The sequence below is a fragment of the Podarcis raffonei genome, chromosome 9, assembly GCF_027172205.1.
Source record: "Podarcis raffonei isolate rPodRaf1 chromosome 9, rPodRaf1.pri, whole genome shotgun sequence".
Taxonomy (NCBI): Eukaryota; Metazoa; Chordata; class Lepidosauria; order Squamata; family Lacertidae; genus Podarcis; species Podarcis raffonei.
Genome location: NC_070610.1, coordinates 60,632,671 through 60,658,634, shown reverse-complemented (window position 1 = coordinate 60,658,634; position 25,964 = coordinate 60,632,671). Strand labels below are relative to the sequence as shown.

At 42.3% G+C, this 25,964-nt stretch overlaps 1 protein-coding gene across 2 annotated transcripts in view; it reads right to left on the bottom strand.

The window, feature by feature from the left end:
- Positions 1 to 25,964, bottom strand: part of STPG2 (sperm tail PG-rich repeat containing 2) — a 248,067-nt gene that overhangs the window by 204,395 nt on the left and 17,708 nt on the right. The window contains exons 1-4 of one of the 2 annotated variants that reach the window (XM_053404020.1): positions 13,006 to 13,351; positions 9,284 to 9,393; positions 3,931 to 4,086; positions 1,570 to 1,734 (exon numbers count right to left, since the gene is read on the bottom strand). In XM_053404020.1, the coding sequence (XP_053259995.1) occupies positions 1,570 to 1,734; positions 3,931 to 4,086; positions 9,284 to 9,393; positions 13,006 to 13,111 (537 nt within the window). In that variant the 5' untranslated portion in view covers positions 13,112 to 13,351. Of the gene's footprint in view, positions 1 to 1,569; positions 1,735 to 3,930; positions 4,087 to 9,283; positions 9,394 to 13,005; positions 13,352 to 25,964 lie in introns of those variants that run through there. The other variant, XM_053404021.1, reaches the window with a different exon arrangement.

Genomic DNA, 25,964 nt, shown 5'->3' with positions numbered 1-25,964 from the left:
GGAAAAAAATAGCTTTTTGTCACCTTTAAAGCTATGCCAATGATTTCCTCCATGGCCATCAGGGTCAAGTCTGCTCTGCTCCTTCTCTCCATCAGTCATATCTGCCTTCCTCCTCCCTCACTCCTTTTGCCTTTTGCCTCCTAGATCAAGGGAAGTAATAGTGCCACTGTATTCTGCTCTGGTCAGACCTCACCTGGAGTACTGTGTCCTGTTCTGGGCACCACAGTTCAAGAAGGACACTGACAAACTCGAACGTGTCCAGAGGAGGGCAACCAAAATAGTCAAAGGCCTGGAAACGATGCCTTATGAGGAACGGCTAAGGGAGCTGGGCATGTTTTGCCTGGAGAAGAGGAGGCTAAAGGGTGATATGATAGCCATGTTCAAATATATAAAAGGATGTCACATAGAGGAGGGAGAAAGGTTGTTTTCTGCTGCTCCAGAGAAGCGGACACGGAGCAATGGATCCAAACTACAAGAAAGAAGATTCCACCTAAACATTAGGAAGAACTTCCTGACAGTAAGAGCTGTTCGACAGTGGAATTTGCTGCCAAGGAGTGTGGTGGAGTCTCCTTCTTTGGAGGTCTTTAAGCAGAGGCTTGACAACCATATGTCAGGAGTGCTCTGATGGTGTTTCCTGCTTGGCAGGGGGTTGGACTCAATGGCCCTTGTGGTCTCTTCCAACTCTATGATTCTATGATTCTATGATTCTATGATCCTTCCTTCTTTTTTCCTCCTTTAGCTCTTGCCCCACTCTCTTCTTTGCCAACGATGACAACTGGGGAGGGGCGCCCTGCTATGACAGCCCACACCAGCAACCAGATTCCTCTGCCAAGGCACCCAGAGCAGCCTGCATGCCTCACCTGACCACCAGAGGAGTGAAGAGGGGAGCACGCGGACAGGCAGACAGGCTCCTAACCACATGAACCCGAGTGGAGAGGCGTGATTTTTATGCTCCCCCAGGCCAGCACCCTTGTCTCCAGGATCTCAAGCATTTTGGGTATCCTGCTACCTGATTTTTCTTCAGCTGGAGATAGCAAGAACCAAAGTACGAAAATTCTGCATGCAAAGCATGTGTTTTACTGCTGTGCCACAGCTACAAAGACAGAGATATAAGCAGGGCTAAGAAGGCCAAAGAATCAGATAAAGTAGGGAGAGTCAGGAAATGAAACAAAAATAGGTAGCGGCAGAACAAAAAAATGAATTTTACGACCTGCCTATGAGAGGCGACAAAAAAGTTAATTTATACAGGGACACACCCTCTAAATCTAAAAACCAGTCACACTGATGCAGAGACACAGTAGGCTCCAGAGCCAGTTTCATCCCAAACCTAGAAGGCCCATAGTTCAACTTTACCTGATGTCAATGACCCTGAAATTATGGAGATACAAATCACACTTAACGAGCCTTGAGTTCCAGGTGATCCCAGCTGTCAGGTTCAGGTTCACTTGAGTTCACTGCCTCTAACACTGATGTTGACTCACAGCACCTGGCTGGTTCCTTTCTGTGTCTGGAGTGCTACTTGAGGTCCAAGTCATGACACCCATAATGCAAAATTTTATAATTACTTACACCTTTTGTCTGATAGTATGCTGGACCTAAAGTAGTGTCTCTTGAAGGAGGATTATGCTTTAAAAGAGTGCCATCAGCAGCTTCTTCATAACCAAATGATTGTCCTTGGGAAGGGATAGAGGGAGCCTCTGATTTCCGGAAGACTTTGATGCATTCTGCAAGTTTCTGTAGGAACAAGTGCAATATACTTTGTCACAGATATAGTACATCCTTCTAACAGCTTAACACAATTAGAGTTGTCCAATTCATGTCCAGTGGAATTTACCTTAAAAAGGAGTATCCTTTCCACTTCTCAACAGACATGCTTAAGAAAATCTATGAGCTATTGACTCTGCACACTTGTCTAAAGTAAGGCTGCTCCACTTTCTCATGGGGCAGTGTTGCAGGCTGGCCAGGTGGCCTCCCCGTGCACGGTGGGGGCGTAGCTAAGCCCCTGCATCATCAGGGAGTCCCAGCCGCATCACGCCCCCCGGCCAGCCAATCCAGCTGGCTGGGGGCGTGGCTTAGCATATTTTAGGATCTACAAGTAAGTGAGTGCTCACTGAAAGGACAGCTCCTGAAGCTGAGGCTCCAATACTTTGGCTACCTCATGAGAAGAGAAGACTCCCTGGAAAAGCCCCTGGTGTTGGGAAAGATTGAGGGCACAAGGAGAAGGGGACGACAGAGGACGAGATGGTTGGACAGTGTTCTCGAAGCTACCAGCATGAGTTTGACCAAACTGCGGGAGGCAGTGGAAGACAGGAGTGCCTGGTGTGCTCTGGTCCATGGGATCACGAAGAGTTGGACACGACTAAACGACTAAACAACAACAACAACAAGTAAGCAAACAAAAAAAAATAAGAAGTGGGGCCTGCAACAAAAAGTTGTAATGGGGAGGGCTTCTGTTCAGGATACCAGACAAACTGCTCCCAGTGTTCCATTTTTCTCCAGGCCGTCAGAACTCAATACCCATTAAGCTACTCAATCTTCACCAGACTTGGCCTTTTTGGGGGGTGGAGGGCAGGGTGCCCCATGGTTTCTTTCTTAACTATTTTTGTACCCTGCCAGAACCTTCGCACTGCCTTCCCAAAGCCTAGTAAGCCCGTGATTGCAGCTGTGCGCAGGTAGGCGGGGGAGAATAAGCAAATGGAGAGCAGGGAACAGTGATTTTTTCCCCCACTGTCCAATTATTTATTTCCCACCCCCCCACCCCATGAAAACCTGCAATTGCACAAGTATAATACGCATAAGATGCAAGTTACCTGTACTTGCTTCGAGTGGGAGAAATGTTATATTTTTGATTACTTGGGCTGACTTCCAAGAGAAAACCAGAGAGAGTCCTGAAGTTAAACACACTGATGATACAGACACCAAACCCAAATACATAGTTAACAGATTTGGCACGGAACATGAATCTAAAGGGAATTCTTTACAAAATGACATGTTTTTTGTGTGCAGTATCAGATTTACATGCTTTTAATTTAAATAAGATGTCATCCAGCCTGACATCTCCTGTATCTTGACATCAGCTGTGTAAAGAATAAAGAGACTTGAGCCCAAGAAAAGAAAACATATACAACACGAATGGCAAATTTTCTGCCTAGCTGAATTATGTTTGGCTGCATTGTGTGAAGGAACACTGTACGTATATTCTGAAAAAGCCTCCTATACAATCCTTGATATATACAGTACAGCTGTTGTGGCAAGGTTGCGGTACAGAAGGTTACTCGTCTTTCAGCAGAAATGGAGCAGAGTTCCAAATTCACCAACACCCTGAAATCTACTCAAAAATCGCAGCTTCCACCAAAAATAGAAATATTTCAAAAGCAGACCCAAGACCAACTTCTTTCTGACAAATGAAGGGAGCCCTCTAAAGAAGGGGAGTGTAATAAACGCGCGTGCACATACATCTCACTGAATCAGAAACCTTTGGGTGCACACCCACACCCAAAGACCTTGGGTCCAAGGAGAGGAGTGCTTTTATAACCTTCCGCTTGCTGGATCAGAAGAAACAGAACAGAAATCATTCCAGGTTCCATAATATTCTCAGGAGTTTTGGCAAGAAAGAATAAAATCTTTCTGCTCTGCTCTGCCTCACTAGGAAAGAATCCTGCTGTTCTACCTAATCAATAAAGTAGCATCATGTGGATATTTGATGCCTGGCACTGAAGCACTGGAACCCACTGCAAGTAGCAGAGCTAGATATAAGGGCAATAGAAGGATACTACACAGGCTTTCAACTACAGCAGAAGAGACATCAGTGTAAATTTCTCAGTGTACATGGGCATTTCTTCTTCTTCCCATGGGAAAAAAGTAATCAGTCCTGGCAGTTCATATGAACAACAAAATTACAATAGTATATCCCTTTTTATGCTGATGTACCTGTGCTGCAGAGATTTTTGATGGTTTCTTTATCCTATTGGTGTCTAGACCCATTGAAGGAGGCTGGCAATATGTTCCAGGACCAGGAGTATCGGCACGGATCTCTCGGAAACGTTTCTCTTTGTTTTGAGGACTCTTGCCCCCTTTAACGGTTTTCTAGAGGTTAAGCAAAATAGTCCATGAATGTGACAATCACCACTATGTATACAGCACCATACACTGTAAATGACATTGGGACTGCCAAGAGGCAGGTACAGAGGCTACAGATATACCAGGCCCACAGCCAGAAGAGCCCCAATACTGTACTCTACAGGGGGCCACCTTGCCAAAAGCAAAAAAAAAGTCAAAATATTCACTTGTCCAAAGTGTCACTGCCATAGCTGGTGTACTAGAACACTTGCAGACAAACAGGTTAGCAATGACTACGATAGAATATTGACTATGTTCATCTTCAGGCCCAATTTAAATTGCTAGCTCTTACCTTTCAAAGCCCTACAGCCTGGGACCTAGGTACCTTAAGGACCATCTTTGTGCAAATGTGGCCTCCCACATACTCTGTTCAGCATCTGAGAGCCAGCCCTGAGTGGCTGTTTCCACTGGATGAATTCCACTTGTGATTCTGAGAGGCTTTCAGAGGTAGGTGGCTGATGTTTTATACCTCACTTGTGTCAGAATAATAATAATAATAATTTATTATTTGTACCCCAGCCACTCTGGGCGGCTTCCACAAAGACAAAAAATACACTAAGATGTCACACATTAAAAACTTCCCTGAAGATGTCTTCTGAATGTCAGGTAGTTGTTTATCTCTTTGACATCTGATGGGAGGGCGTTCCACAGGGCGGGCACCACTACCGAGAAGGCCCTCTGCCTTGTTCCCTGTGGCTTTGCTTCTCACAATGAGGGAACCGCCAGAAGGCCCTCAGCGCTGGACCTCAGTGTCCGGGCAGAATGGTGGGGGTGGAAACGCTCCTTCAGGTATACTGGGCCGAGGCCGTTTAGGGCTTTAAAGGTCAATACCAACACTTTGAATTGTGCTCGGAAACGTACTGGGAGCCAATGTAGGTCTTTCAAGACCGGTGTTATGTGGTCTCGGCAGCCACCCCCAGTCACCAGTCTAGCTGCCACATTCTGGATTAGTTGTAGTTTCCGGGTCACCTTCAAAGGTAGCCCCATGTAGAGCACATTGCAGTAGTCCAAGGGGGAAATAACTAGAGCATGCACCACTCTGGCGAGACAGTCTGCGGGCTGATAGGGTCTCAGCCTGTGTACCAGGTGGAGCTGGTAGACAGCTGCTCTGGATACAGAATTGACCTGTGCCTCCATGGACAGCTGTGAGTCCAGAATGACTCCCAGGCTGCACACCTGGTCCTTCAGGGGCACAGTTAGGACCAGGGAGTCCTCCACACCAGCCCGCTCCCAGTCCCCCAAAAACAGTACTTCTGTCTTGTCAGGATTCAACCTCAATCCATTAGCCACCATCCATCCTCCAACCGCCAGAATATTGCATTGTTAAGTGATTTGCTGACCAATTTTGGTTTATTATTCTGTGCTCAGGGTAGGGAGTTTTACTAATGCTGCTGGTTATTGTTGTGACTGTCTATGTTTTGATATTGCTTTGAATTGATACTGGTTTCAACTGTGTGTTTCTTAGCTACTAAGAAACTTTTCAAACTTTTCAAATTCAAAGAGGATAGAAATATTTTAAAAAATTAAAAAGTGTTCTGCTTTTCAGGTTAACTCAGAGCCCAGGGTAAATGCCATCCTAGTTTGCAACCTACTAGTGATTTTGAGCAGCCCAGTAAAAACTAATATTTGCACCTGGATTTCCATCTCACTTTTCTATACTTCCTTTAGATTGCCTCTCCCAGCCTGCCAAAAAATAAATATGCAGACATCTCATCCTTTTAAAGTGGAAAGGGCAATCAAATTCAAATCTGCTTTGTGGGCACACTATAGAATGCTAAAAGTCATTTGCTTGCAAATATAAGTTAAAGTTAGTGAATAAAAACTGCTCCAGTGAACATGTTTGCTTTGAAAAGGTAACACGATTCAAAAACACATTTAGAATTAAAAACCCCTAAAGTAATTGTTTCTGTTTAAAAAATAATAATCAAAACCTAAGCATAACACTGATAGTAACCATGTTACTTTCTTTTTTCCACCAGAGAGAACAAGCTTAGCATATAACTAATGAACCAACAAATACCTATAGCATATAAAAACCAATCTTCTGTATGATAACTTACTTTAACCTTGTTTACAGGTTACTCTAGCAGCTTTGCTCACACATATTTCACAGATGTTGAACCAACATTTGGCATTCAAACTTTAAATAAAATGCACACAATAAACCAAACACCTTCCTGATTGGCATCCATCTGTTTTGGGAGACAAAACACCTTCCTGCTTCCCTTTTTATCTTGTTTATTAAAATAATCATATGCTGCAAGGCTTGGTAGCTTGAAAGTTTGACTACAATATTGGGACATGTTGGTTGAATTAAAAGGATTGCTAATCCTGAGACATTTGACACAACTACTGTGATTTATAAACATTCTAGTTTTGCCACTTGAACAGCCACCTCACAGAGGTGATTTAACTGGGATATTTAAGACTTTCATCTTAGAAAATATTGTTATATTTGATAAATACAAGCTTTGTTGCTTATAGCCATGGCAATCTGAAAAAAATATATAGGCAGTAAAACATCCAGGATATACAAAGCAAATATTACAACAATAACTCCAATACTCCTAAACAGAATAAAAACAAATAAAAACACTCATTCTTTATATTAAACCTCAAAATGTTCCTTATATTAAAAATACTGGATATCAAGTAAGATTAACAAAAGCACAAATCACACTGTGATCTTTAATATACTGAATTCATATTTTCTTTGCTTCCAAAGCAAATTCTGCTGCCCTAAGTGTAATATATAGGTTATTGCCTATAAAAATAATATGTATCAATTCTAAAAGATGACAGGAAGGGACTGTGGAATATTAGCAAGAAATGTATGTCTAACCCTTACCTTTTTGCACTGCAGTTTGTATAATGCCTAGATGAGAAAACTGACCGCTGCTCCCCTTGTATAGACTTGGAAATGAACTCCTTTTTTCCAAAGTAATTGGAAATAACTCAGTTCATTTTGTCACCCAATCTGAGGCTCTAAAAAGAAACCCATTTGTCTGCTAATGGGCTACTCTTTAGATCTGGGCACAAGAAAATGGGAGATGAAAAAGGCCACCCACTCTTACAATATATGCTTCCTCTGATGGGGGGTTTTATGCCCACCCACACCTGTTTTCTCAAAAGCAGTCCTGCAAAGCACACACATGCACACACGCAGGTGTTTCTCCATTTCTTTGCTACCGGGCTCTTTTAAATATCTGCTGCCCAAGGAAACTGAGGGTTGAGAGCCAAAGGACCACCTCCACAGGGGACTGTCTTACACCAAAGGTACCCTCTGATGCTTTCACACCCCACATGAAGTTTAGCTGAGTGAGGGCAGATCTTCAAAGCAGCCCTCTACCAAAGCAACAAAGAAACAAAATGGCTCAAAGCCTAGAAATCTTCTCTAGCCTGGATTTCAATCTGTTCTGGAGAAGATTCAGGAGTGCCCAACATTCAGCTATCTGTTGAGTTGAGCATTATCAATCCCCCAATCATCTCAGAACATTTTAAATTCAATCAACAAAAAGATCTAAGAAAAATGTATTTTGAAGAACCAAATTACCTATTTCTATTGCATTCAGAATCACATCAGCTTCTTTTATCTTCTTTTGGTATTTGCAGATAAAGACATCGAATTGAAAAAGTTTCATTTAGTTTGCCCATCTTTGCTAAAATATATCCCATATTCCAAAATCTGCATTCCATCACTTGTTCAAATGTGCATTCACTCTGCTTTTAAAGCTGCACTCTGTACTAGCAGAGCATATAAAGAATCTCAATCTAGCTCCCACACCTGCAAGAACCATGTGCAGTGAGCCACAAGAGCGGAAAAAGTAGAATAATTTGACAGACATTTCATATCATGCAGAAAAATAAGAGTATAAAAGAAATGAATTTTAAAATCTCTACTAACCACCCAGCAGTAGTACATTCTGGGATACAATAATTCTTAGTACACATTTTTAATTTGGGAGAGAAAGAGGCTGAATACAATTCTCACTTGACACCATGGAGGTATGGAGTGGCAGATCCACCGCTACATCCCAAGTCCTGCTGGCTCGCTCCAGACAGGGTGGAGGGTGCAGGTGGCTCTCCCTACCATTTTGCTATGCTGGTACAGCCGAGGGGCCTGAAGACTGAGCCCCTTGGTAGATTCATGGGGCTTAGGATCCAGATCAGTCAAAGCTGCCAACATCCTGCCTCTGAAATGCTACAATTCAGGGCTTTCTGCTTGCTACCAATAATAGTAGCTTTCCACCCACTAGAACACAGCCTCACCAGTGGAGCTCCCCTTCGCCAGCAAAAGGGCACCTACATACCATATTGAGTCTCCCTCAACCAGCAACAGCAAGTGGGTCTGGACTGTGTTCCATGTCCAACTAAACTGTTGACTCTATGAGAGATCCACTTAATAATAAATAAATAATAATATTTTTTTATTTATACCCCGCCCTTCCCGGTTCAGAAAACTGGGCTCAGGGCAGCTAACAACAAATTTAAAACACTTAATTGATACTACAAAACACAGCATAAAATACGGTATAAAACGTGAATAACAATAACATAAAAAATCAATTTAGGGGGGAAATCCATCCAATAAACAATAGATGATCACCAGGGTTAGCTGGCTAAATTTGTCCTATTTTAGCCAATGAGGAGACCAGGGAAGAATTAGCTGTGGGATCCCAGAGCGGGTAATCTTCATAAAATGGGGAGGGGGAGGGAGGGAAGGAAGGGGAATAAAAGATCAGGCTAAGTTCAAATTGAAAGCCAGGTGGAATAGTTCTGTCTTACAGGCCCTGCGGAAGAAGGTTAAATCCTGCAGGGCCCTAGTCTCATGGGACAGAGCATTCCACCAGGTTGGAGCCATCACTGAAAAGGCCCTGGCCCTGGTGGAGGATAGTTTGACTTCCTTAGGGCCTGGGACCTCTAAACTATGGTTATTCATGGACCTTAAGGTCCTCTGCGGGGCATACCAGGAGAGGCAGTCCAGTAAATACGAGGGCCCTAAGCCACAAAGGGCTTTAAAGGTCAAAACCAGCACCTTAAACCTGACCCAATACTCCACCGGGAGCCAGTGCAACTGGTAAAGCAGTGGGTGAATATACTTACTGCTTCTAGAACTGCAAACTTCACCTTTCATAACAAGTTTATTCAACCAGTATAATTTTACCTGTGTTTTCTCGATCTCATAGGATCCTGGTCCTGGAACATCGCTCTCAGCATTCTGATAAATACTTCCATGGCCACGACTTGCGAAAGAAAGAAATGGAGCATAGCCAGCTTGGGGGGGGGGAGGAAATTTGAATTTGTTAGAATTTGCTTCAGGTCATCATTCAGCGATGAAAAGTTGTTAGATCTCGTTTTTCAAAATATGTCAACGGATATGACAATGCAACTCCCTTTATTTACTGTGTGTACTTGTGTACACACAGTAATGTGTGTACAACTCCTGCTCAACCAATCATAGCTGTCAACTTTTCCCTTTTTTTAAGGGAAATTCCCTTATTCCGAATAGGATTCCTTGCAAGAAAGGGAAAAGTTAACAGCTATGCAACCAATTGGGTTTTGACTTTGTTCTCAAACAGCAGCACTCCTCCCTCCCCAGCATGCCACATTTGAACTGAGAGACATTTTTAATAGCAGCATTTAATGTAGCAAAGGAAACTTTGGTTAAATAAGTATGTTCAAACGAGTTTTAAAATAACACAAGTAAATACCGCATCTGCCTAGACTTTCAACAGGGCTGACCAGAAATAAAATCTTTCATTTCCATTAGGCTCTCTAAACTGTATACTTGCAGTATAAACAATTGATAAACATCAGCATTATTTGCTAAATCTAGAATTAGATTCGTTGGGGCCTTCTGAACTAAGGTGAAAAGTTAGCATGTTCTGCTGCATATGACAACACCAATGAAGAAGAAAATGCACTCGGCTTACATGAAAGTTATTGTGTGCATGATAGGACCTTTATCCTGCACTTTCACTACGAAAAACTATTGATGACTTCCCCTCACACATTTTCTGAATTAATAGCTAAAAAGAATAGGTAAGAGTTGGAACAGTATTATTCTGATTAATGCCATGATTGGTATCCAATTCATGTAATCATGTTAGAATTTAAATAAATAAATAATAAAATAAAATATGATAAAATATATGAGGAGTTGGATATACTTCCATTTATGTGCCACTGAGATAAAGTGTGTTTAAAAGCCTGCCGTTATACACTGGTTCAAAGAAAATACAATTGTCACAAATGGGTAAATGGTAACTGTGGCAAGCACTGAGGAATCAAGCCCTTAACCATTATCTCACACTGAGAATGCATCAAGTACAGAAATCTTTCTCATCCTAAATAATGAAGCCAGAAAACCTGGGTTGGAAAAATAAGTGCTAAGAAGACACTGCTTTTAAATTGGACTGCTGAGATCCAATGCCCAGTTGCCTGCCAAGCACACAAGTTGTCTTTCAAATGAGAGTTTCTTTTCTGCTCATGTAACCATGCACAATATGCCTGAAGCACTTTTATTTATAATGTACCAAACCAACAGTACTGTAATAAACTGCAGCTGTTGAGTTTTCTTTTCTTTTCTTTTCTTAGTATGGACTACATCATTGCTCTCCTCTATAGAGTTGGGAGTTGTACAAGTGCAGAGTTCTTACATTCCAATAATAACAGCAGAGAAACTGGATTTTCATATACCTTATTTAAACACCATCGGCATCTGAGCGGTTTGAATAGAATTCTTGTGGATAAAACTTTTTCATATCCTCATGCTGCTAGACTGAGTAAATTGCATTAGGACGACCTGAGAAGCTGTGGCTCAAATGATATTTGAGGCTTTGCTGTATTTGTCCCTGTTATTGCATATATTGTTTTGTCTTGCAGTTGTTCCTCAAAACCTCTTTTGAACCTGAGGCACATAATAGGGTTGCCATATTTTTTTAGGAAGACCCCAAAATTGTTGAGCTTTTTTAAAACAAGTGCAATTTTTCAATTGACTTGCCTAAGATGCAGGACAAAGCATTACATTTCTGAAATTCCCCCCTGGACATCATTTCTGCCTTTTAAGTTCCTCTTAAAAGCTTGAGTGATCCCTATTGTGGACATTTATCCCCCACTTCCCATTTTAGAACATTTGTTCACCAGAGCAGTGTGCCAAGAATAATTTCTGTACAAGTGTCATACCTTTCAAACTAGGAAAGAATGCCAAATGCCACGTTGTAAAAAACTGAGAATAACCTTGGTCCCATGCACACTGCTATACATTTAAAGCTCATTTTTACCACCTTAGCTGTCATGACTGTCCCCCAGAGAATCAGGGAACTGCCATTATTCACCCCTAACAGAGCTATAACTCCCAGCAGCCTTAAGAAACTACAATTCCCAGGATTCTTTTGAAAAGTCATGACTGTTAAAGCAGTATAAATCTGCTTTAAACGTATGGTGCGGGTGTGACCTTTGATTTAACTCAAGTGTTTAACTTCTAAATAAACGCCACTTCTGAAAAGTCTAAAACATTCTGGAATCCCCTAAGTAGAAGTAAATGATGATACGGAATGTGGGGAATGCCTGTCTATACAGTATTATTGTTATTGTTATTATTTAAATCTCCTGTTTATTTGGGGAAAATTTTCAGAACGCAAAACAGGATATTCACTTTAGAAACGCAACAAAATCGTGTGCATCATGTATAGATGGTATACGACACCAGTGAAGTTAGGGGAAATGTACAAAACTAGCTCAAACATGTGTTGGAAGTGGAAGGAAAAGGAGGGGACATTTTATCATATGTGGTGGGATTGAAATGAAATTTTAAAAATTTGGGAAATGATACACAATGAATTGAAGAAAATATTCCATCTAACATTTGTTAAGAAACCTGAAGCATTTCTGTTAGGGATTGTAGGAAAAGACCTGCCAAGGAAGTTGAAAAACATCTTCTTGTATGCAACAACGGCGGCGAGAGTCTTAATAGCACAAGGATGGAAGAATGAAGAAACCCTGACTAAAGAATTATGGCAAAAGAAACTGATGGACTATGCAGAATTGGCAAATTTGACACATAAACTATGGGACAAGGATAACTGTGAATGGAAACCTTTTAGAAAGTATTTAAAGAAGCAACAAAGTGAACTGGACTTCTTGGCAGGTTTTGAATAAACACTCACAAACTTTTTATTGATAATAATCAGTTAGATAAATTAAGGAGTTATACAATTTTGTAACATGCAGAGAATAGCATTTACAGAGAAACCAGAGATGGGAACTGAGGGAAGTCGGGGGGGGGGTTATGGGGGAGGGGAAATGGGGGTGGAATTAAAGATATGTTGTAAGATAATATGTTCTGTTTAAATTCCTAATAAAAAATGTTTTTTTAAAAAAAGATCGTGAGCATCGATTGCTCAATTAAGTGCAGGAGAGCAATTAATGAAATACAGGTGGCGATTATAAAAAAATATAACTGAAAAAGGCTGCAGTCTTCCTTGAGAAATATGCTCCACCCAATTCAGAGTGCAGCCTTACTGAGACCCACTGGGCTCAATAACAGGATTTATTTCCAAGGAGAAAAGTTCTGGGTCGGGCTGAGTGAGCCTGCCCTCCCAAACTCCCACCCCCACACATAAACCCACCCCTCCACCCCAGTTTATCATTTTGGTAAACCGCTTTGACGTGGGTTGCTGCTGTTGCAACCAAGCGGCGTATAACTCTCAAACAAATAATGAATGAATGAATGAATGAATGAATGAACCCGGCGCCCCGCAGACGCTTCGCGCTCCAGCTCCAAAGGTAAACAAGCCAAGTTTGGCCTGAGGGAAGCCCAGAGCGGAGCGGGCCTTGGCCCCCGGCCCGCCCGCGCTTCTCCCCTCCCCGCTCGCCTCGCCTCACCTTGGAGCCGTTTGGTGTCGGGAGGCAACTCGTAGCAGCCCGGCCCCAGGTGGGACGCGGTGCCGCCGACGGTCAAGGTCAAGGCGCGGGGAGCGCGGTCGTACATGCTGCTCGGCGGCCTCCACCACGCGCTCCCGTCGCCATGGCGACCGCAGGCCTAACGCTCCGCCCGGGCCTGCCTTGCCAGGAAAGCCCGGGGCGGCGGCCTCGCCCCTTTCCATCCAACTCCAGCCGTTTCAAAGCCCGCTTCAGAGGCTTCGCGGACTCCCTCCCGTCACAAAGGGATGCTTTAAGGAAAATATCGCATTTTAAGGCTGTAAAAAGAAGCTTTCGTTTATATCCAGCCTTTCTTCAGCCCCCAAATACCCCCGAGTTTGAAGTAACCAGAAGAAAGGGTGGGGGTTCGGTTGTGTTTTATTTTCCTTGTCTTCATAATAATTACATTTTAAGATTGCTTCATAGCCAAATCCTCCATAGTTTTTTTGTAACTTTATTGCAAAACAATTTACGTATAACAACACAGACAAACAAAAACAATGACCTCAATGACAACTAAACATTAACTAACAACACATCGTCTAACATCACACACGCTTTTGACTTCCAATTCACCTCATGGTGCTTTCTACATATTCTTAACCTTTACGCATTTCCTGTTATATCTGTTACATATCCAGAAATTTTTCTACATTTATAGTTTTCCTTAATATTCAAGATTCAATCTAGACCTGTCAGGATATTTGCATTTTCACAATACTGTATTGTTTTAGATATTTTTTAAATGTTATCCATTCTTTACACACTTTCTGGTTTGAGTTTCCTCTTATTCTCCCAGTCATTTTTGCAAGTTCCAAGTATTCTGTCTGCTTCACCTGCCAGTCAAGCTTTGTAAGAATTGAGTCACATTTCCAGTTTTTTGCTACTAAAATTCTAGCCACCATAGTTGCATACATAAAGATCCTCCATAGTTTTTAGGTACTTTTAGGTGAATGTGCATTAGGCTGCAGGCACCCTATATAACTAGGGTTGCACTTTGATTCTTCTTCTATAATGGTTTGTGTGTCTTTAGTAGATGCGCAGTAGGCAGAAATTCAGCACGTGGAACCTTTTTTATTTTATTTTCCCCTCTTGTGCTGCTTTTCCATAGGGTGCGTTAAGGGACTGGTAAGCTGGGGGTTATGTAGGTGTAATGTGGGTTTCACGTCACTTGCCACACCTGCTCCATTGCTCACAGTAAGAGACAAAGTTTGGGGTGAAGGAAGCACTGCTGCGGCACCTGCTTCTTATGGATCAGTCCAAACAATCAAGTCAATAGTATGCCATAAACAGATAAAATGTGCACTGGTCACAGAGCAGAGGTTCAAGATTACTCATACAAGTTAGCCAAGTTACATTGTAAGGTGACCAAGAAGCAAAAAATAAAAATTTGCAGTGGGGTGGGGGCATATACTTCGCAATCACTCTTTATAAAGCAACTCTTTCTATGGTCACCCCACTTAACTATTGTAGCCTGCATGTGTGTGTACACACACACATGCATAAAAATTTATTTGTATATATTTATGCCAAATAAAAGAAATGAACTATTTCTTACATTTTATTCATTTAGAATGCTTACGCTCTGTTCTATAGCCCACTCAAAGCAGCTCACAAAAAATTGCATGGTGCAAATCATATTCAAAATGATTTCCAATATAATCAGAAATAGCATGGTATATAAAGGTAAAGGTAAAGAAAGGTACCCCTGCCCGTACGGGCCAGTCTTGCCAGACTCTGGGGTTGTGAGCCCATCTCACTCAAGAGGCCGGGGGCCAGCGCTGTCCGAAGACACTTCCGGGTCACGTGGCCAGCGTGACATCGCTGCTCTGGCGAGCCAGAGCCGCACACGGAAACGCCGTTTACCTTCCCGCTAGAAAGCGGTCCCTATTTATCTACTTGCACCCGGGGGTGCTTTCAAACTGCTAGGTTGGCAGGCGCTGGGACCGAGCAACGGGAGCGCACCCCGCCGCAGGGATTCGAACTGCCGACCTTTCGATCGGCAAGCCCTAGGCGCTGAGGCTTTTACCCACAGCGCCACCCGTGTCCATGGTATATATGTGTGGTATGGTATATATGTGTGGTTAATTCTTGCAATTCTTGGTCTTCCCTGTCATCACCAGGTAGGAAGTCAACTCTGAGGACATCTGAGGCCAGGGAAGTTGTTGTTAAGATGTACCTTCCTCATCCCATGATGGAGGCAAGTCATTGGCAGTTGCCAGGCAACTGTTCCGATGAAGGCCCTCTGAGTATCTCATATTTCATCCTAATCTTTGTATAGTGGATAAAGCATTAAATGATGGAGTGCAACATTCTGGAGGGAATAGTGGAGTTATATATACAGTAAAATTGAATTCTTAAGTGCCTGATCTTTAGATTCTACCTCTGCAGAGTTTTTACATTTGCCTCTTGGGGTGGGAGGGGGTTACCACCCACCCACACTTATTACGGAGTACGGTAATATTTGCAGAATAACATCTAGGGACTACCTGATCTCAGATGAACCACCACAGGAAATGTGCTTTCTGGTCGCTAGGGAAAAGGAAGGGCAAGCTACAAATATTCCAATGATTAGAAAATAAGACAGAAGCAGAAAAGTGCACTAGATGGGAAGGGAAATCAGCAGTACTTTGGGATTCTAGGGATTCCTATTTCCTGGTGTCCAAACTATTCACTTAACTATCACAGCTCTGACTTCGTACATTAGCACAAAACACTGACAGGCAGGAGTAGGCAAACAGGCTCATTTCACAGAAATCACTTGGAGGGGTACCTGCACATTTTTTTTTCTGGGAGGGCTAGAGATTTGCTTTAAAAGAAGAAGAAAAAGGCTGCTCATGGGAACCAAGGTCTTTGCGGGTGACATTTCAATCCCTCACTACAGTATGCTGGTATCACAATGGTAGTTAAGCTGCAATAATCAAAATGCAATCATCTCCATAAATGCAAAAGAGGAGATTTTGTAATCTTAAAAAACCACTCATTCCTCTAATATAGTTTTTAATAAAATGAGAAAATAAAGTAGCTCACTTCAGTACTCCAAACAAAGCACTAGGTGGCACCTATTTCCATCGTTTTCAGTCAATACTCAGCGCAATTAACTTCCTCCTGTTTCTTTACAGTAATCTACCAGTGCACGTAAGATGCAGATTAATCTCTAAAGCCATCATTTCAATTGCTTTAAAGTGAGACCAACATAGAATGATAGTATAGTGGCAGAGGGGGGGTCCTTAAATCATTGCACGTCGTAGCAAAAATGGCTGCTAGCATGCAGGAATTAAATGAAGCTTGAGCCTGTTTTTAATTAAATCATGAACACTTTTAAGTTCTGTGACTTTAATTCATGTTATGGATTTGTTTACCAGCCATCCAGACCTAAATTAGTACTAATATCACTAATGCATTTAAACAGAAATCTTGGTTTTCCTTAATTATCCTTGTGCCAACATTTCTAATTAAATAGCATTTTTCGCAACATTTTCCTGCTGAGCAAGATTTTCAAACTTTGTCACAATGAACCATTTCAAGGGTAATAATGATCCAGATGGGTAACACAGCAGTGTCGATTATTGTCTTCAGGCAAGTAGATCAAAGGAAAATATAATAGGAAGAAGACTGGGGAGTCAAATGTTTGGAGTATTGATGGTTTACTCAGCACACCCTGATGAGGGATTTCACACAGGAAACAATTTGTGAGGCCCCAACAGTATATTCCTGGGCAACCAGAGAGGGAGAAATCAAGCATATTATGCAGCTCCTTTCATACCTCCACTTCACCCCCTTTATTCCTCCTTCCTCCTCGTCCTCAACTACCCCTTGCACCACCCCCATTTCCATGCCTCCCTTTCTCCTATTCTGTAGCCCCTTTTGCACACACACACACACACACATATTCACCACTACTCCATTTTTCCTCCCTCCTCTCTCATTTTTTCAACTCCTCTTTGCAGAGAGACCGCCCCATTTCCATGCTCCAACCTCTCTCCTATTTTGCAGCCCTCCTACTTTAGCAGATCTCTGGGGCTGTATCTTTTAAGATGAATAGCATCTTAAGAAGACACTTGTTAATTAACTTATTTAATTAGGGAAGGTTAAGTGATGGATGCTGTACATATGAGTGATTGCTTGTTAAAACACCCGTTCTAAATTGTTGCATTGAATCTGGAACTTCATGTGGAAGACAACACCTGGTGCTAGGAGTTAAATAACCTTTATATTTCACACATGGGGCAGCAGAAAAACAGAAGAGGTTCTATTAAAGCAGGGATGGAGGGCTTCTTTCTTACAGGCTTGTTTTTGTGAGCAGGCAACTAGCTGGATGGAATTTCCCAAGACTGCCATCAGCTGTGTCCCATTCAGAAGTAGACAGCATTCTCCAGACCCAGTTCCAGGCTGAAGCAGACTGTCAGCATGCTGTGCTTCACAAAGCTACCATCATCTGTTGGTAGCCTCTTGAACTATAGTGTGACAGTGCAGATATAATATAGATCAGTGTTTCCCAAACTTGGATGTTCTGCTGGTCTACAACTCCCATCATCCCTAGCTAGCAGGACCAGTGATCAGGGATGATGGAAATTGTAGTCTAAAAACAGCTAGAGGCCAAAGTTTGGGGGAAACTGAAATAAACCTTTTACCTATGTATATTTTTGATTGCTACAGGGTTAATAATATGTAAAAACTGCTGATTCAGTTGTTATAGCTGTCATTACTGTTATTTAGGTTTCTTACCTACCATCCAACACAAGGTCCCAAGTGCAGGCCACAGCAGTGCAAAAACACAATATTAAATGCATCGAAAGTATGGACAATCAAAATAATAAGGTGGTCTCCAAAAACATGCATATCAGATGCCAAAGGCCAGTGTAAAAATCTTCTGTTCCTTATCCCCAGGCTGTAATAAGAGAAGACCTAAGCAGGTCCAGAAGCCAGGGGTTCCAGTACTCCCAGTACTCTGGATTCTTTGGAGACTAGACCCAGGGAGAAAGTGCTGTCTACACCGCAGTTCTCTGAATCCCCAGAAATAGTCTGTTAGATTAGACCATGGGTGAAGAATTAGATCCAGTTCAGATGTTGTGTTGTTGTTTAGTCATTTAGTCATGTCCAATTCTTCGTGACCCCATGGACCAGAGCACGCCAGCCACTCTTGTCTTCCACTGCCTCCTGCAGTTTGGTCAAACTCATGCTGGTAGCTTCAAGAACACTGTCCAACCATCTCGTCCTCTGTCGTCCCCTTCTCCTTGCGCCCTCCATCTTTCCCAACATCAGGGTCTTTTCCAGGGAGTCTTCTCTTCTCATGAGGTGGCCAAAGTATTGGAGTCTCAGCTTCAGGATCTGTCCTTCCAGTGAGCACTCAGGGCTGATTTCCTTAAGAATGGATAAGTTTGATCTTCTTGCAGTCCATGGGACTCTCAAGAGTCTCCTCCAGCACCATAATTCAAAAGCATCAATTCTTCGGCAATCAGCCTTCTTGATACCACATCCCAATGTGGTGCGTGCTCCACAACTTTTTGAGAGATGAGCAGGGCTGTGTTGAAACGACACTTCTGATCCTTCCTTTCTATCTCCAGGTTTAATAAAAAAAAACCAGGGCTGCACAAGATTCTTCCATGGCTTCCAAAGAAGAACCTTGCACTGCTTTCTCTGCTGAAAGTGGGGCTTGCATTCAGTGCTGAATGCATTCAGTGCTTGCATTCAGTGCCAAACGGAAGCCCTACTTGTAGCAGAACGGTCAGGAATGCCCTGTAATAGCGCCGATGGGGCTGCACATAGGATAGAGCTTTCCTACCTGTGAAGTATACAATTCTGGGATAGACAGCCTGACTGGATATGAAACTGCTTTCTATGTCAGTCACTTTAAAAGTAAGTACAAACACCTTAAATCCAACCCAGAAAAAAAATAGGGTAGGCAAACATCAGAATTCATATAGAGCCAGGGTTATGTAATATTGCAGGTATCAACCTAGCCACCACATTTGAGACCCAACTGAAATTTACACACCGGCTTCAAAGGCAGCTCCACAGACAGTGCCTTACAGTAATCAAGTCAAGAGCTTGTCAGGGCACATACTATAGTTCTTAGATTTCTCATTAAGGGATTGTCAATAAACTCTTCTGTTATGGAGAAAATAGCAAACCCCCATATGTTGAGAAAAGAAAATGGTTATGTTCTGAATAAGTACAGTATGTTCATTAGATTTGTTTACCATTAATGTAATATAAGGCTTTTTAAACCAGAGGCTCCAGAATACCAATGCATTTGATGATGGGCTATGGAAATGTACTGGGAACATTTTTACTGTTTCTTTCCCTTGCTTCTGGCTGTGAACATGCATTCAGAATTACTGCAGAATGAATAACAGACTCTCGAAATATAAAGAAATGTCCGTTACCAAGGGATGCTGTGCAATTGCTAGACTTCACAGTATCATATTGACAATTGTGAATGGGGAGTGGGAGGTGCTTATGACTCAATCCCTGGATTTAAAATGCAGTCCACACTGTGAAAATGTATGAGGACCTCCGCCTCTGCATTGTAAGCCTATAGAGTCTGGCATTTAAAATGCCTACGTTGCTTCCCTCTCAGCTCACAATGCACTTGGCACATTCCCTTTTAGCTGGAAACCAAGAGAGCTTTCTATTCAGTTCCTGACACTGCCTCTAAACAAAAGTTACTCAAAACAGAAAATAACAAATAAGAAGTTATCCAAGTTCTAAACTCTGTCTCTGTAGGCACACAGAACAAAACAAAAAAGCCAAATCAATAATGTGCTATTGATTGTAGAAAACTGCCTTTCTCTCTCTTTCGCTTTTTGGATGATCTTTTTCATTCTTTGTGATAATATATTTTCCCCCTCTTCCTCAGCATTTCTCCTTCGTCCTTGAATTTTAATCTCTTCTTTAAGCTGCCAGTCATCAACACACAGTATTACCGCCCTATTCTCTGAAAGTGTTTTGAATCCACAGTGACTATTTGTTGGCCACTACTGAAAGTGAAGCATGCCACTCATGTTTGGGTTAACTATTCAAGTAGAAACGTGCTACAACAAGATAATCAAGCCAAGGATGAACTGGATCAATCCTTTTGTATCACAAATCATCATGCAGACCACATTGTAGTTTTCCCACAAGTAGCAATAAATGCTTGCCTGGCAGTTTCCTTACATCCCTTTAGGCAGCAGGCAAAAACATTTCTCTTCTCCCAGGCCTTTGGCTAATAAAACAATCTATGGCCTTTAAAACTGTGGGGTGTGGTATTGTTATTTTTTGTTGTTATGGTATGTATTTTTGCGTTTTTATATTGTTAACTGCCCTGTGATCTTTGGATGAATGGCAGTACAGAAATTTAATTAATGATAATGATAATGAACTACATAAAAGATTTTCTTCCTTTAGGAAAATTGATACATCTAGATCCAGGCACAGCCCAAAGCAAATTGAGTAGTACCTCCCCGCCACCCCAGGCACAGTTGGGTAAGTTTAGTCTTTGGACTTAATGTTTAAAAGCACTGTATTAGAAACTGGTGTGTATACTAGAGATCAGGAAAGGTACCATGTGGACCAAAAGGGCACTAGCATGGTTAATAAGCAGAGTCAAATAAACTACAGTAATAGAGGCAAGAAGGCTTCCTTCAAAAAATTATAGTCTTGTCCAAAGGAAGAGAACAAAAAGGAACACAAACTTTGGCCAAAAGAGTGCAAGCAGACAGTATGGTGGTTGAGTTTGGAATCCTATACTTACTTGGAAGTAAGCCCTAGTAAACTCAACGAAACATACTACTGGGTAGACATGTACAGGGTTACATTAATACGAAACCAGCCAAATGAAATAAGAAATCTGAACAATGAACTGTGTTCCTGTTTTATGCGAGAGTGTCACGTTGAACTTTTCTCTGGATACAAAGGGATTTGGTAGATTTTGACTGCAAATTACAACCTTACTAAGCCATCTTCATGTTGGTGTGTTTTGTTTGTTTGTTTTAAAAAAACTCCTCAGTATCTAATGATGTGTTGCTGCGCTACAGATTTGTACATAGCATCAAATCTAAGCAATATTATTTAGCTAGTCCTGAATAAAATTGCTCTTCACACTAGACATATAAGGAAGAACAGATAATGGTGTTAGCAATTCAACAACAAGAGTACTTTTAACTTTAAAATCTTTAATGAGCACAATTGAATCAAGCTCATTAATTCCAGTGTCCTGGAGTGCCCACACAATTCTGTAAATATAGCCGTTAGGAAAATGCACTACTTTTCTTTCAAGCCGCCATCCCTTTAAAACTAGATTCCGTAGCATCTGGTTCTCTTCTAAGAGCTTGTCCAAACCTTCTTCCCATGGTGCAACATGAGTAGAAAAGCAAAAGCCATCACGCATGGTGTTGCTAAGGAACACTAATTTGCTATGGTCAGCATGACATCTGTGTATTTCCGCTATAAAAATCCAATTCAGATCTTCTACCAGTCATTTAAGAAATGACATTTAAAATTTAAAAGCCTTAAGCACATGCAATTGTTAAGGCAACAAGGGCCCATCCCAAGATACAGTCCCTTGCTGCAAGCAGCAAGAGACAAGTGCCATCTCCCCCATTATATGTACAGAAACTGACTGCACTTGCAATTGGAACTTATTTCAGCACTGGCACAATGACACCATCTTCCACTGCATCTGAGGACAGACAGCTAGCTTATGGGCAGGCCATGTGGCACACACAGCTCCAACTTCCAATACCTTTCAGGTTTCCCCCAGACCCCAGCATCTGCTTTCTGAGGTGCCCCATCAATCTGCTTATTGGTAGGCTCAGCCCTGAGTTCAACACATGGGCATCTGTTGGGGGGCAGCAAGGCAGAAAGCTGCCCTCCCTGGATGAAGTTTAATTCCCAGGTTTCTTTTTTTGCCTTCTTTTCAAGTAAACTACAGTGGTACCTCGGGTTACAAACGCTTCAGGTTACAGACTCCGCTAACCCAGAAATAGTACCTCGGGTTAAGAACTTTGCTTCAGGATGAGAACAGAAATTGTGCTCTGGCGGTGCTGCGGCAGCAAGAGGCCCCATTAGCTAAAGTGGTGCTTCAGGTTAAGAACAGTTTCAGGTTAAGAACGGACCTCCGGAACGAATTAAGTACTTAACCCAAGGTACCACTGTACTCACAACAGTACAACCTGTCCTTGCATAATTCTCTTGAGCTGCAGTGTAGGGAAAAGTGTTGCTTACCACAATTACTTCCACAAGACCAATGTTATCATGCAGTCAGGGCTGTCTTTAGCAGATGTGGCACCAGGGTGCAAATATCCGCCCAGCGCCCCCAAATTACCACAGATGGGGGGGGCAAAGCTGCGCACTGCCAGCCATCGGGGTACGCAACTCTCCCCCGTGCCACTGCAGGATAGCAATCCCTGCAGAGGCTTGGAAGAGAAGCTGTGCGCCCGCCAACCATGTGGTTGGCAGCTTCCAGCCTAAGCCTCTTCGGGGACTGCTCTCCTCCCATGGAGGCTTGGGAAGGAAGCTGCACACCCACCCGCCATATAGTTGGCAGGGCACAGCTGGTGGGTGTGCAGGGAAAGGGGAGGCCACCAGCAAAGCTGCGCAGCTTCCCCACTCTCTGGGGCGCCCCGATAGGCCGGCGCCCTGGCGCGACACACCACTAAGCCCTATGGGAAAGATGGCTCTGCATGCAGTCACAGCTCAGCCCATTCTGAAGGCTAAAGGTGAGTAACAAAAGTATATCCTTCCACTAAAGCAGAGTTAAAACCCAAGGATGGCTAATATGGCCCCCACAGGTGGCACATTTGGCCTTAGAGACCTTCCATGGTGTCCACAGGGTTCCCTTTCTCCATTTCTATGGTTTGCAAATGTGCCCACAGGACAAAAAGGATAGTAACCCCTGCTTCGCATTAAAATATCATTAGATGTTTCTTCCCCATGCTCTACTGACTTAGCCCTGTACCCATAAAGCCTGTACAAATAAGTAGTTATCACAACACTGCTGGTAAGTACTTCATTTGTTAACACTGAGATACTGTGTGATGAATAGAACTGGACAGAGACCCGAGTTCAAATCCCCAACCAAACATTATGGTTGCTGAGTAACCTTGGGCCAGTCACTAGATGATATTTAACACTAGCCCTACACAGAGTAGACCCACTGAGGTTAATGGACATGGCCATTCTCTCTCTCTCTCTCTCTCTCTCTCTCTCTTTCAACCTAACGTACTTCACAGAGTTGTGGACAGAGGAGAAAATGGAGGGAATAACTAGGTAAATTGCCTCCAGCTCCTTGGGAAAAAGTAGTTTCTGACCTACCCCCAGAGAGAAAGGCATGCTGTAGCAGCAGACCTCAGGCACGTTCAGATAAATGCCCAATTTGACATTTGCTTGTTCATCACTCAGTGAGTAGAACCAACAAGTGATGACATGTACATGTGAAAGGGTCATCACAGATCAAACACCACAGTAGATCTTTCATCTTGCCCTCAAACACAGTATTTTAAAGTAGAGGCTGCTGACACTGCATGAGTCATCAAGTGATGTACATGTGGTAAAGAATATCTGAACGGTGCATATTTAGATGAGGGGCCTTCTAAGCAGTGCCAGAAGAAGAATCTCCTAGTAATTCTCTAGATGACTATTGGATTGAGTGCAGTTATCGCCTCTGGCCTCAGTTATGTTACATCCAGTTTGGGTTTCCTTTACAGAAAACAAAAGCTTTTAGAGAACACCTCTGAAACTCTTACAACACCACATTCATGTGCAATTTAGCTGAAATGAGAATGTAGGCTACTATAAATCTGAACTCTTTTTTTAATCAGAGAGGTAAAGAATTATTCTTTGTAAGGCTATTCAAAAGTGCCACCTCCTATATCTGAGCTGAAAGTTGTATACCACTGATACATTTGAGCAGCCTATGAATAAATGGATTGCTATCCAAAATATCCTCCAGCACCATTGTGCCTCTAAAGGTGCTCTTTAAAAGTTCTAGCCATCTTTGGCTTTCTGCAAAAGGAAGTAACATGTTATGCTTCATGCCCTGACAGAATCAACTTCACTTTAGAAGCCCTCCTGCAGAGATTACATAACATACATACACAACTTGAGAGTTTATGGAAAGCCAGTAAGTCTTTAAGCATAGATTACGGGAATACAAAAGGCAGTAATTCATTCATAAATAGGAATGAGTCATCCATTCTTCAGAGTTATCTAAATGTATTCAGCCAAGGCCAAACGTGCAATGTTCATGCTTGGCTTGAAAGACAAAAAATATGTCCTTTTTATTCTTGTGACACTTCCTAACCTCAATTATGGTTCCTGAGCATGCAAATGAAACTCAACTCATACAAAGTAGGCTTCATCAGAATGGGGAATGTACACCCCCATGGTTTTCAAGGACCACAAAGGGTTTGTTATTTACAACATTGCAATTCTGTTTAAAAAGGGGGCTGGGGGGATTTTCCACTAATGGTTACAGGATGCATGTAAATCTGATATATTTTCAGAAGTTTGCAAGAACTTGTCAGAATCCTGACAATCCCATATTAATCTCATGTTTTTGATAATCCTATATGAGTGACTAGCCCTAATATTTGAACTGAGCAGATTTAAAATGTGTATCCTAAAAGATTAAGGCTGCAATCCGTTTACTGGGGAATACGCCCCATTGGATTTAATAGGACTTATTTCTGAGTAGGCATGGATGGGGTTGTGTAAATTGCTGGTTTAAGGCACTTCAGGTGGTTAATCTTAAACACAGCTACAAACAGGCAGCATTGATCCAATTCTGTCACACCCCTTAGCTATCCTGTATATAGAAATGGGGTGAGCTCATATTAAGGCTGAAATCTTTCCTGCAACCTCTTGCTAAGCCTAGCCAGCAGAACCCTGTGTGGAACCTGCAGAAGCATGAGGTTGCACTATTGCTCGGGTATGTTGACTGCTTTACTATTTCCAGTAGTTGATCAACATATTAATAATGCTGCAAGGCTTCCTGAAATATTCTCTTGCTCCTAGTGCTGAGGAATAGCTCAGTTGGTACAGCATGAGACTCTTAATCTCAGGATTGTGGGTTCAAGCCCCACACTGGGCAAAAGGTTCCTGCATTGCAGGGGGTTCAACTAGATGATCCTTATGGCCTCCTCCAACTCTATAATTTGGTGATTCTAAGATTCTGGAGGAGTATGGCTGGATCAGAGGTTAGGGATCTGTGGATGCTTCCCAGCCCAGGTGGTATAAAGGAGAGGGGAAATCGAGGAGAGAACTTTTCATACCATTCATATGCCGACCAAAACAATTGGGCAAATCTTTGGCTGTGGCCTTGTAGGATATTTTATATTAACACTGAGCATATCAGAAGCTTTTATTGTTATGGAATGTGGAGAAACCAGGAAAAGAGGTCACCCTCTGAACTGCTTGCTAACTAGCCTCTCATGCCCATTTTCGTGGTTTATTTTTAGAGGGCTCTAGGAACTGCATAATTCATGTAGCAAATGGCTTTGACGCACTTCATGGAAGTCTTCCTATGCACTAAGCAAAAATGATATTGCATGTGCAAACAAATAGTGTTGACAGTCTTCGAGAAATGGTGGAAAATGTTTCAGATAGCACACGTCAAGTGCTCAAAGCAGTTCATGCATATTATCTAAGTCAACCTTACAACAGCTTTGTCTACCTAACAATTGTTAGGTACTATTGTTATCCACCAGAGGGCTGTATTTCTGGTTGAAGTGTGATTTGAACTGGCTTACACGGCGCACATTCAAAGCTACTACGGTAAGTTGTATGGCAAAATTTGTTGCAGAATTGGTATAATCCTAGATACTGGAGATCAATATTTGGTAAGGGCTTCATAGAAGTGATGAAGTCTGAGCATTATGAAATCTTATCACTTCCGGTCTGGTGATTTTCTGTCGGAGAAGGAAATCGGAGAAGGAAAT